A 13,813-nucleotide genomic window follows, 5' to 3' on the forward strand; every position below is an offset into this window, starting at 1 on the left:
GGCTCCTCTCTGTCCAATAACTCAAGGACAAAGTTACATTTATGAAATGAAAGCTCTGTTATAATAGAGTTCATGGTCAAATTCATTTGGAAGCACAGTTTACCAATTGGGTTTTATGGCACTTTTAAAATGTCCCCTCGAAGGCCCGGTTTTTGGTGCTCAAAGGGCAAAAAATGAGATCCCCCTGAAACTCCAAAACTATAAGTCAGAGAAGTGAGCCAAATTGGCTTTTGAAATATCTCATTACACCCAGCTTCTGTACCAAGTTTCAGCCAAATCGGTTGACCACAACTTTTGGCCCCTGGAACACTTTCTCAGACAATGACACTTAATACTGAAATTGCTTGATTTCCTACCGCATTTTGTCTTAAATCCATTGTACTTGATGCTCATTACAATATTTATGTGATGACTCTCGGAGATAATAATAATCACTTCGCCGACAAAGTATAATAAGCTATTAAAACAAAAATCTTAACAAAAGCGTGAACTTTGTTTGAGTTTGTTCATGTTCTTAGCATTTTAGTTTTATAAATGTCAAACACCGATAGAATTTGACGCTACAAAAGTGCCTACTCTAAGTAGTCAGATTGTTCAGCATTGCTACAGTGATGTAGGTAAAGGTAAAGGTAAAGGTAAAGGTAAAGGTAGGTAAAGTCTGCATACGAGCTAAGTGACCCATCAGGTTGGTTCTTATCCCGGTTTCTGTAGCACGAAGCGACTAGGAGTATTTCTACTCCCCCCTGGATGGGATGCTGGTCCATAGCAGGGTTCCCCCAAGCATTAAATTCGCCGGAACTCATTTATACACTTGGATGGAGAGAGGCACTGTGAGAGTAAAGTGTCTGGCCAAGAACGCAACACGATCAATCCAGAGACAAGCGCACTAACCATAAGGCCACCGCGCCTGCACAATGATGTAACAAAGATTAAAGCCCTTCTGAAATAATAACTTTATAGATAAATCTTACTAGTGAACAATAAATTCACTTCACTTCACTTAGCTTCTTTGTGCCTCGTGGCACATAAGGCCTCAATAAATTATCAAGTATATATTAAAATATACAGCATCTTGCGCTTTAGTGAGACGATAATCAAGAACAATTGTTTGCATCAGTTTCCAGAAATTGTTTGTAATTTTTATTTGAAAATAGCAGGTACCCGCTACGAAAAATAAAAACCCTAAATTGAAATTATAGAATATACCCTCTTACAATACTTGGATTACGTGTATAAAGTATATTATAGAGTTGTATGTGATATACTTAGAATAACTGTTAAATTCATGCTATCCTTGTAACATTTTAATTTAACCTGAATAGTCTCCTGTCATTTTCTGTCTTTGAGGCAAATAAGCAACCTGCAAATGTGTCGTGTTTTCTTTCTTTGCAGTAGTCAGCCTCTGATTCTTCTTACCTAAAGGCGAGAAGTGACTGGTGACAATTTAGAGTTTGAGTCAGATTAGTACAATAACTGTTACAGTGCGATATATTTCCGGCCCATTTCCCCCGGGGATTAGTATGGTACGGTTAATAATAATAATGATGATGATAATAATAATAATAATAATGATAATAATAATAATAAGGCTTTGGTCTTGGGCTGCGATTATGAATCCTTCCGTTTCTGCCTTCAGTCCACTGCTTTTGAGCCACTGGTTGGTTTTGTGGTGGTCAACATCTGCCTCCTTTATTCTCTTTGGGTATCTTCCATGTAGGGCTTTGTTCTCCCACTACTTTGTTAATTTTTCTTGGGTCTTATTTCGTGCCATTTGTTTGGTTCTCTTTGCATATTTGGTGGTTGTTTCTTCTGCTTGTTTATCTGGTATTGTTAGGTCTAGTTCTTGTTTGAATTGTTCTGCTTGCCTTTGTATAGAGTACAATTTCTTTCTGCCATCATGTTCTTGCACTAGTTCGATTAGGGCATCATCAGTGTTCTTTAGGTATGTATCGAGCCCTATCGTGGTTGTTTTGTAAGAGGCTTCTAATTGGATAAGACTCCTACCACCAGCATTTCTTGGGAGGTAGAGTCTGTCTACATCTGCTTTTGTGTGATGCATTTTTGATAGGGTGAGTAGTTTTCTTGTTTTGGAAAGAGACTCGGAAATCGAGACTTCGAAATCGAAACAAGCCGAATATGGGACATGAGAACGGAAACGATACCAGTTATCATTGGAGCACTTGGAGCTATCAAAAAGGGACTAGAAACTTATCTTGGAAGAATTCCCGGCCAATTAAGCATCAGTGAACTACAAAAGATAACCTTGCTAGGTACAGCACACATTTTGAGGAGGGTGCTATCAAGCTAAAAACTGGCTATCCCCTAGTGCCCCAGGACCATGGTTTGGTCTCGGCCCTAAGGACTCTAAGCAAACATTACGTGAGGACGATAATAATAATAATAATAATAATAATAATAATAATAAGATTTATATAGCGCTAAAATTATAAAATATTATAAAGCGCTTTACAATGTATGATTAAGATTACAGCAAAAATATAAGAAAAAAATGTGTTTACTGGACTTAGAATTTACCCTATGGGTCTCTGTATAGTATTTTATATATTTTATTTTACCTATAGTATTTGATATATTTATTCACACTTATGATTTCAATTTTTTTTAACCAGTAATGAGAAGATATATGAGAAGTCTTTTATCCAATTTAAAATCCGAGTAATCTAGGAAGCGCTTCCAACTTTCCCTAGTCAGTGGTGACGAGGAATAATTCCATTGAAACAAGTGGCTTAACCTCCTCTGTAAAAAATACATTAGCACAGTTTTTCCTCCGCTTAAACTTGTTTCAACGCCAGTCCGTCCGTGTTTTTAGGAACTTTACACGCATTCATTAAAAGTAAATATTCTCGTATGAAACGAATTCTATTTTAAATGAAGCCAAAGGACGATTCGCTGACCAAAGGCTTGTCAAGTGATCTTACAATCCACTGACCATACGCAACAATGCACTGTCCTCTGATGTGTCATGGGGTCGCTCGTCACCTTTCCTGATTGATTCAAGCAATAAGCGCGGTGGCCTTGGTGGCGGAGGGCACGACGTGTGTAGCGTGGATGTAGAGGTTCGAGACTTGTTTGTTTTGGCGAAAGAACTAGTCCCAGATCGCTTAGCTTCGTCGTAACCCCTGTCGGAACATAAGATCTTTATGTAAGCCTTCCTGAACTCCGGGAATTTTTGCCCGTACAGAATAGGGTTGAAAAGCGAGTTGCTGTATTGCAACAACTTGACAGCAAAAATGGCGTGTGCGGGTAGCACTGAAAAGTCATCATGCACATATCGCACTAACCCTAAGGAGAAGAACGGCAGCCAGCCAATCAGAAACAAGCCTATCATGATGGCGATTGTTTTAGCCGCTCTGACGTCCCGCTTCAGGGTGGAGTTATGGCTGAATTTTGCTGTTTTTCGTTTTATGGTAATGAGAGTTATTCCTTGTGCCACGAAGATCAGAACAAGTGGCAAGAAAAAGCATAGGCATATGACGGACATGTTGTACGCTTGCGGCGAAACCCTGTTTCCAGTGACAGAGAGTCCCGAAACGAGCGATGCAAGTGACCATGTCATAAAGATCATAACCAGATACTTTGTTTTGGTGTAAGAGCGATGCTTCAGCGGCCAAACTATTGCGCACAGTCGGTCCCAGCTCAGGGCCATCAGATGGAAGATCGAACCCACTCCACCAAGTATCTCAAAGACGTACCATATTTCCATGACGGTACTATACCAACTAGAACTCTGATCGTCTTCTCTGTAAATGAGCACGAGCCAACCGGGCACAGAAACGAGGCCAACAAAGAAGTCTGCTACAGCAAGGCTTGCTATAAGGCAGTTGGTGCGCGTGCGCAAATTTGCATTCTTGGTAAAGGAGATGATGACAAGTGTATTTGACAAAATAATGAAGACAGCGATAAGACTGTGAAGGACACTCCAAACAACCAATGGTCCCACAGCAATTGATTGGTAATACCGCCCAAAAGCGGAAGGTTCTGTTGAATTGTTTGGAGATCCTAGAAGGAAAGACATAATTTTGAGAAATGAATACAATTGTCTTTAAAATGATAAAACAAAATTCGAGTATTAGCCCTGGGATTGGTCTTGTTCAGGGGACGCTTAAACCTGGGGAAAGGAGGGGGGAGGGGAAGGGGCTGGAGCTTTTTACCATAGCAATGGAAAGAGGTTCTGACGTGAACTTTTTATTGCTTCGCAGGATATAAATTATACAAATTATGGAATATTCAACATAAGGTTTAAGGGCCCCAAAATATGGAACTCAGTAAGTAAAAATTTGAAAACCTTCTGTATTTCAAACTTCAAGGAATCAGTAAAAAGCGATCTTGTCAATGATTATTATTTACTTGTGTTCTTATTAGCAGTTGTGTTGTTTTCCAATTTACCTGTAAATTAGTCTTTTGTTGACTTCTGTCACCTTTCCAAGTCTTTCTTTTATAGTTTAATACATAGCTGTTATTAGTTGCCATGTGCTCTTCTTATATTAATGTTTTGTATTCGTATATAGATTTCACTATTTTTGACTTCCTTCATAGCGTAGAAGTAGCGTTTTTCCTCTTCTTTTTCTTCTTATGTGTGCATTTGTGCCTCAGTTTTCTTGCTGACCTGTATTTTATTTCTATTTAATGCTGATGTTAACTGGCTGCCTGGCTCCGCTAGCCCCTATGGTTATTCCAGGCAGCTAGTACTCTGCTTTTTACTTTTAATATTTTCATTGTTGTAATTATTTATTTTGAGCAAGAGTGAGTACAAATAAAGATTAAGTGATATATTTTTCGAAGAAGTTTGGAAAGTTACAAAATGGAAATATTTTGGATACCAAACCTTCTCTCAGATTTTTTGTTGTAAATTAGGTGACCTAAAGCAGTTTGAAAGTTTTAGCATATTAGAAATTTGAATATTGTATAAAATTACAAGAAAAAGCACAACGAGAGAATTCATTATGAACAAACCAGAAAAAGAAACATAAACCCCCACCAACTTTTAACTGGAAATTTTAAAACGAATTAAACGGAAGCTCTGCTAATGTTAAAATAAATCGCCACTTCTTACAATTACTAGTTTCCTTTTTATTTTTCTGAACTATAATTAATTTTGTTCTAATTTTGGGCGTTATTTGTTTAAAGCGGATATGATGAGAAACGTGTTTACGCAGAAAAATGACAGATAATGTAATTAAGTAATGGAAGCCAACAGTTTTCACTTCCGTGCTTTTTTGACTTATAAGCTGAGCAGTTACAAAAAGCCGCCAAAGTCCTTGTAAAGAGAGATATTAAATACATACATGTAAATGTTAAAATGGTATTTCATGTTTCACAAACGAGGTAGTTGGATATGCAGGACAGTAACACTGAGTAAAGTTGAGTCAAGTTTTACCCGTCTTATAAAGAATACAACGAAGTATTTTAACATTTTTTTTAAAGTTGTTCTTCTTTCAGCTCTATTCTTGAATTCTACCGAAGTCTAATAATTAATATACGGAATTTATTTAACTTTGCTTGGAGGGCTATAACACATGAAATCAATTTCATGTTACTTTTGCATGTCAATTTTTCAGTTGCCCTGTTGAAACCAGTTCGTGGCAATTTCTATTTTCGCATCCAGTTTTGAATGAGTTTTTTCAACCCTATGGAAAGCTAATTTTGAAATGAACTTCGACGACGGGAATCTGTCTTCCTGTACGTCAGAAGAGAGTGGTATGGGATGTGAAAGAAGGAGGAAACGGGTATGATTTTTAGCAGTTTCTTTTGTTTCTCAAGTTTGTTCACTGAGAAATACACAAAGTAAAGTTCAGAATCTTTGATCAAGAGTGTTTCAAGGAACGCTAATCAAGAACGCTGTCTAGTGTTCCATCAACTTTCAATTTAGGTATGGTCATTTTGAAATACAGTCACCTTGGACTTCTTTCATAAAAGCAACCTCAATGAATGTTTACGCTTTTCTTGTGTTGATTGTACCGACACTATGATCTTATCACGCAGGTGATATTTATTATCGTATCATTTCTTTAAACAAACCCACCCTAATGACTTTTGAAATAACATGAAATAATCAAGTTGGAATGGAGGATTTCCGCCACGATTTACGTTCGTTACCACTAGTCATGACTAGTTTCTATGAATGTCGTGAGGTTCATCCCTTGGTTGGCTTAGCACTGAACCAGAAATACGTCAAGCCATGGACGAAAAACCCGAGTAGCCGATTTCCTTTCTGCATAATCTATTAGATATTCAATCCTCTATTCACAAATGAATATTATTCTGTTACATTTACGGGAACCTTTGAGGCCCTTATGTTTGCGGCTACTTTGATCATTATTTCAATTGACACACTATCCTCAATTTGTACAGAATTTCACTCACCTACATCAATACTTAGATATTTAATTAAGTTACGAGGGAAATTAATATTTCTGTACATGAACATGATTCACTGCAACACGACCTGTCACCAGAAATCTTCCTGAAGCGTAATTAACACTGACAATGTTAATCCCATACCCTGAATAAAACCATCATGTGAAACTTGGCCAATATTCCATCAAAACGTAATTATTATTCAATGAAAGTGCTTGCTAAATTTATTCTTGTTTGATGCGATTCTCGTACGGACGAGTAGAAAGCAGCCAGTTGTACGTCTCTTTCATTTGTGTTGAATCGGTATTGACAATGAAAGGTTCTTCGTTTATTTCTGATAATTAGCAAAAAGCAATTACCCCTGTGCCTTGTTTAAAGCAATACTTTCAGTGGCTAATCAAAATATCCATGAAATCGCAACTATGGATATTGCTGTTCTTTCCGCTGCCCAAAATGAATTCGCTGAATTAAATTGTATATTTCGCTATATTTATTTTTTTGAAATTCATCACCATAGAGTTTGTTCTTCACACTATTATTAAGTTATTCTTTTCAGAAAGAAAGAAATGGCTAGAAATGGCAGCTCTCTCAGTTGTAAATATATAAACCTGTTATCTTTAAAAAAGGAGGACAAACCGAACAGCAGACTTTGCGAGAGAACAACTACAAATATCATAGGTCATCATAGAGTTATTTTTGTCTATCATTACTGCTAATCCGTTGAGCTCTGTTTTCACCTTAATGGTTCTCAAATGGTCTGTTTTGAAAAAGCGTTGTTTTACAAAGCCCAAACCATTGCAACGTTATCAATGAATCTTAGAGATAGAGATGTGTTATTGGAACCGCTTCAGAAGACATTTCTATAATTGCGCCCTACTTTTATTACTTGAATTGCCATTCTATGTTTTCAATTACCTCCAAATGATGAATCATTTTTCATTGCTCCTTTAGTACGCTTTCCAAAGACGTTAGGTTATCTCTGTGGAACAAGAAGAGGAATAGATTACAGTCATTAAGACAGCAGTAATTGTCAAACGGCGGTGGGTTTTCGGTTTGAGGTTAACCTAGAATTGCATGGTACATGGCCTATAGCATGCCTGATCGTGCTGGTACAACCTTATGCTCAATTTATGACCCGCCAAATATCTGGTAATGTACTCCAAACTGGATTTCAAACGTTAAAAGCGTTTCAGATGTGTCATAAAGCGAGATCAGTGTTTCTTCTATTTTAATGACACCTACATTCAAACCACAAGTGTTCTAAAAAAATGCGGACGATTAGTGATCCAATGAGATTAATAAATACAAAAAAGGCTTGCTTCGCTGACCGTGTTAGAATACATGTATACGTTTTGTTATACGCTTCAATCTCATTTTTTGCGTCCTTTTGTACCCAGTTTCAGCCGTTTTCACTAAAAATTACAATAAAAAAAGCATCCGTAGCGGACGTGTTACAAACCTTACGCGGATAATCGATCATTTTGACGGAAATAACTCCTTTTAAGTCATAAACTCTTAGAGATTTCACTCCTCACCCCAAAGGTGCGAATGGCACCTTCATAGCTCGTTTCTTTCGCTTTGTTCTCTCTTAAGGAGATAATTAGTATCGCGCTTATTAAGTAAGCAAATTTTCTTTTCCGCTGTCCTACCTTTGAGCTTGGAACAGAATGCCGCTTTTGTTTGACAAGGAACAGGAGGAAGGGTTGAGTGCGTCGCGATGGCGCGCGGACGAGTTTTTAATAGTCGCTTTCCCAAAACGGTCTGCAGCAGCTGGCCATTAAACCATAATAACTTCAATATTTAAAGAGGATCAAAATGTAGCTCCCCTGTGTGGAAAATGTAAGATAAGTAACAGGCAAACTCCATTTGAAGAAAACTACGGTAGTAGCGTCTTCATGCATCACAGATTAGGTAGGTTAAGTCTGTATAAGAGCCAAGTGGCCCATCAGGCCGGAGCTTATCCCGGTTTCCGTAGCATGAAGCGACTAGGAGTATATCTACTCCCCCCTAGATGGGATGCTAGTTCATCGCAGTGTTACCCCCAGCATTAAGTTCGCCGGTACCCATTTAAACACCTGAGTAGAGAGAGGCACTGTGAGAGGTAAGTGTCTTGCCCAAGTACACAAAACAATGTCCCCGGCCAGGGCTCGAACCCGTACCGCTCGATCCGGAGACAAGCGTGTGAGGCCACCGCGCCTCCCGCATCACACGTTACCACTTTCCGAAATTGCCCGTTTCACTGTTATGATTTTAGTCTTTTAAGTGCGCCAAGATATATGACCATGGAATGGTGGCCAATGGTGAAAACAAATTGGAGGGAAAAAGACAATAACGTTTTAAGAGTGTATTTAAATCATTTCAGTTTTATCCACTCTTGTGTTGTTTTCTTTTATATGTCTATGTTTTGCTTTCGTGCTAACGCAATCGGCACCGATCAGCTCTGCTTTGTCCACTTAATAAGTTCGTGACAAACCCTTGGGGTTTTTGTTTACCACTTGCGGGAACAGAATGGAGTTCAATTTTTTTTATCACTTAGACTGTAACTTTTGATTCTAAACGAATTCTTAGGGTCCCGCAATAAATCTCTCTTTTTTCTTCACATGTGACGAGACCGCAGACCGGCGTGATACAATCAGTTGTTTTCATTTTGCTGATTCAATTTTGATTATTTATTTTTTACAAGCTTTAAGTTTATCTTGTAAAAAAAGCAACATATTTTCGATTCTTGACTTATACTTTGAAACATTAACTTTAAAACAGTAAAAATTTTCTAGTCTTTTAAGGAAGTCAAACGAGGTGGCTAACCTCCCTGCCGTTTTTTTCCATCGTTTCCTAATTGTCCAATCCTTAAGTAACTACGATATTTACATTGAAATGTTAACTCACGGAAGAAGTTTATTTTAAGAATTGGAAAGTAATTATGACAAATAAAAAAGAAGAAGAAAGCCTCTATTATCACATCTGAGAAGCAAGTTACTGAACGCGCTTGATCATTTGTAAAAGCATATTGCAAAGTTGCCATTGTGGATTGAAAGCGAATAAACTTTTCACATCATTGCATTGGTTTGAAAGTAATCATAAGTCGATTAATTATATTTATTTCGGAACTCTCGATCCTTTTGGTGTCTAGTTTCTGTTGAATTGCTTTATTTTTTTAAAGCATTGTATTTCGCTAAAACAGAGTTATACCTTAATCAAAAATATAAATGGATGTTGGTTGACACCAGGAAATTCCCAGCGCCATCGAAACATAAAATGCGACATTTTTGCTCGTGTTAATCTATCCTTGTAGTGTCTTCACGTAAATTTGGAGTAAGTTACTTGGCTTTTCTGGTGCCATCATTCCCGATTATTATAAGGTTTGGCTTACTTAGGCTATTCAGATGTTGGAATAAAACTAATGATTTTTTAACTTCTTACCTTCTCTGGTCTTAAGAATCAAAAACCAACTACCCTAGTCCTAAAAAAATAATTACTTGATAATAGGTCAAAAAATGATTTTTCCCAGTACCTGTTTTCGCCCGCCAGAATGATCGATCCAATATTCTAGAATGAAGAACGGAATTGCCTAAATATGTCAATGCAATAGCAATTATAAAAGACTCTTATTAAGAAAATAATTACAGAGACCTCTCAAAAATAAAATCGAAAGGTTTTAAGGATGTCAGGATATTATGTCGAAACACTGTATACATTACCCTCTTTGCCCCAAGCCTCCAGTTAAAACTCTTGAATTGCGTTGATTAGAAATGCTCAGAGACATCAACAAAAGTAAGAACTTGTGGGCGTCGAAAAAAAGGAAATTCATAAAAAGAGCCGATATTGAAATTTAATTGAAAAACGTAACTTTAAAAAATGTGTTGCATGTATCAATTTTGATCAGAAGTCCTACATATTATTGTCTTTGATAAGAAAGGAAGTGTCGAAAAAGCTGGTTAATAATAATGGTAAGGCGTGAGCTAGATATTTAGTTTAGATAAAACATCATTTGCCCCGAAATACCAGTTGCGGTGTTCTAGTACTTTTATTTGTTTCAGTCTGTTTTCTGTTAACTTAAAGCTGAAGAACCAATGCTCGAAAACACTATCAAATTTACAAGCTAATAGATTCATTATGGAAATGATGTTTCAGTTTTCCTTTCGATAGATGCAAATTTGTACCTTGCATTAGCACAGTCTTTCAATTTAATACACAAGCTTTTAGCGAACATTGTGTTCCTAATGTTGATAACTTTATGGTAATTTCTAAGTGATGATCCACGCGTAAGATCAAGGCTATTAGTCTCAGGCTTGAAATCTTCCTTCTGTCTACCATAAACAGTTCTTTTACGGTTAGCTCTGTCAATTTACCAATACAATGTTCACCAATTGATGGCGGGCATTCATTCTCGTAACCCATTATCTAGCACTGCACATGATATCGCTGAGAAGAAAGTAGATGTTAGCACAAGTTTTGGGAGCTGACCGATTACTGGATTAAAAGGCGAATATAAATGTTCATTTCCTGAACGTATAATATTTACATGGTTTCAAAAACACCTCCTTTAGAAAGTACAAAGTGCAACCCCAGATAAAAGAACTCGCTCGATTCAAAAATCTTGCTCCTTACATGTACTAACACGCTCTATCCGATCTTAACACGCACAAAGTCCAAATTTGGTAACCCAGAGTATTTGATGAATGACTATAGCTGACTTGGTCAAAGATCACACGATTCTCTTGACGTCAGCGTTCGGGAAAGCATCGTTTCAACGTACAGTACGATAAGAAGCTGGAGAGCGTGCATTGAAATCGGTGCGATTCCGGAGGCTTAGAACTGCGGAAGAGTTGCGGAAAACAACGTCATAAACTGAGCAACGACGGCCAACGTTTTATATTTTTATTTGGAATATTGCATGCCCTGTTTTTTTAATTAAGCACTGAATTAATTTTCTGCAAACCCGCACCTCACTCACCGGTTTTCGCTGTAGTTATTTTGCTGTGGACTCGATTAGAAGCTTTCTTTAGGCGAGGAACACATACGCAATAGTTATCATCAGACCACAATGAAAAGTCTATGTTCATCTCTCCGTGTGTGTGTCTGATCTGTCCGCGTTTATGCACAGTCAATAAATTGTCACAAGGCCACATAGCAACGAGAGATGGAAAGCTTTGAAAGCAAAACTGGGACAACGAGGTAGCAAGCGAGTCAATATCACGAATAGACATTCTCTGAATGTGGATCTTGAAAAAAGGAAAAATAGGTGATTTAGCCGATTTTTATTCAGTTCATTTGACTAATATTAATATTGCTAGATTCCTTTTTTATTCCACGTTTTTAAAATTTTAAGAAACAGTATGTTTCAACGTTCATTAAATGCTGTTACTCGGTACTGTCAAGGAAGTTTAGATTTCAGATTTCTTCAGGTCACTTTCTGTTTAACAATATATGAAAGTGAATTGACAACCAAAATGATTTTTGTTCTATTTGAGAAATGCATGTAGTCGTCTTGATGTGGATAAATTTTGCAGCATTTTTTCTCTATAGAGTAGCACATTTACAGACTTCCACATCCCCAATGTATATGCACTGGTCTATGCATCGAGTGCGAAAAGGCAATTAACAGCTCTCCTGATTATCGTCTTTCTACCAGGCTAATTACAGTATTTTCTGTCAGCCAGTTACGTATTGAAATGGCAACCTCTTACAGTGTAATGGAGTAGTTCTATTTTAACGCTAAGTCCTACAGCTATTATTTTAAATTTAAAGGAGAAATTTTGTGTCTTTGCAAAAGTGATGTCAAGAACGGTTTTAAGTCGCTGTTCGTTTACGTGAATTTTGAGTTGCTTTAACAACGAAAAAGCAACCGAATTTGATGAAAGACGAAATGTTTACACAACTGACAACATCGTATTTTCTTGGGTGATATATTTTTTAAAAGGAGTTTACATTTACAAAATTTATTAACGAATTTCAACTCCTGATCTCTTTTCAGCCCAGAGGTAAAAAATAGTTCCAGAAAATTAGATTATACTGAGATTTAAAATCTGACTTTTCTTATTATCTACTGACGGAGAAAAAAAAATTAAATACGCATTTAAAGTGCGCTGCCTCTGCTGAACTTCTTAATTTAAAATTCAGTAAGTATTCCTTTCAGATATTGATCACGGACTAAGGACTCGTCTCGTAAACATGTTCATAACATTACTTACCAGTGAAGAGGACAAGAGACTTCTTTCCGAGACGAATGCATTAAGCTTAAATGAAAATTTCAAAATAATATCAAGTACTCTTACAGGTGTAGTGTTTCAATGGTTACGTTTGAGTCCTTTGTGGAACGAATTTCGCACCTTTTGAATTACTATTTTGAGAGCCTTTTGACGACTCTGTTGCGTTATTTTGACAAAGATTTTATATCATGAAATTTGTTAGCTGTAAGTTTGAGTCTTTTCACTTATCATGTTTTGAAAACTTTTTATGAAAAAGATTTCTGCAGTAAAATATATATACAATTTTTAAATCCTGAATTTCAATCTTTACAGTTTTTGAAATATTATTTCGTATATTTCATAATCTGCAAAATAATCGCAAAAAATTTCTTATTACTTTGGAAGAAAAAAGATTAGCGATAATCGCATTGTTGGATAACGATAGGAGACAATAAGTGATATGTAGGCCTTGCGACCTACTCAGTGGGAAATCGGGAGTTCTAAAGGGTATAAATTTCCTAATATTGGCTCGCATAAAAGCGTCAAACAGGGCTGACAAGTTAAAGCACTGGGTACAAATTAAATTAAATCGCGAACTCCCCAAAAATGAATACCCCTATAGTAAAATGAAATTGCTCTATAAAAGTTGTTAATTTTTGTATAGAAGAAGTTGTTTGCATGAAAAGAGTGACTAAAGGAATCTAACATTTGGAAAAAATCTTAATTTGGATTTATGGCAATAGCTGTAAATTGTTGAGTAGAAATAATCTGCAAAGTCTACTCTGAACTTACTCAACTATGTCATAGCTAAAAACGTGTCTTTAGTTGTTTATAAATTTCAATCTTATAATTTAGTTCACATTTACAAGCGAGTATCATACTAAAATCTTATTCTGAAATAGGTACCGAGCATGCACGCCACATCATGTACCTCATCCATTGCGGGCTCAGTCTGGAAGGTTTTGGGTTTTTTTTTCCACGGCGAGAGGAGTCCCGGGTTGAGTTTCTTGTTACGACATTTACCATTTTGCTCAAGTTTCATGAACGGGATATTCGATTTTAGCGATTTTAGCATCACCGTTCAGTGACCCGGGTTTGTCGACACTAAACTGTATTCGTCTTAAAACCGAGTATTCCTGTCTTAAACCCATAGAATCGTTTTTAACGCGCAAGTTAAAGAGTTAAAAGCAAAAGCACACTAAAGGTTATGCTATATACTACTGGGGTATAACGCCTAAATGGGAACT

The 13,813-nt window shown here is 36.8% G+C and overlaps 1 protein-coding gene across 1 annotated transcript; it reads right to left on the reverse strand.

The window, feature by feature from the left end:
• Positions 1-2,796: 2,796 nt before the first annotated feature.
• Positions 2,797-7,898, reverse strand: LOC145485322 (beta-2 adrenergic receptor-like). Its single transcript, XM_081464003.1, has 2 exons — positions 7,294-7,898; positions 2,797-4,020 (listed from the first exon to the last, which is right to left on the reverse strand). Exons 1-2 carry the CDS (start codon positions 7,316-7,318, stop codon positions 2,936-2,938), a joined length of 1,110 nt encoding a protein of 369 aa, XP_081320129.1. The 5' UTR covers positions 7,319-7,898; the 3' UTR covers positions 2,797-2,935.
• Between the last annotated feature and the right edge of the window lie 5,915 nt (positions 7,899-13,813).

Source organism: Orbicella franksi, chromosome 4 (assembly GCF_964199315.1).
Source record: "Orbicella franksi chromosome 4, jaOrbFran1.1, whole genome shotgun sequence".
Lineage (NCBI taxonomy): Eukaryota > Metazoa > Cnidaria > Anthozoa > Scleractinia > Merulinidae > Orbicella > Orbicella franksi.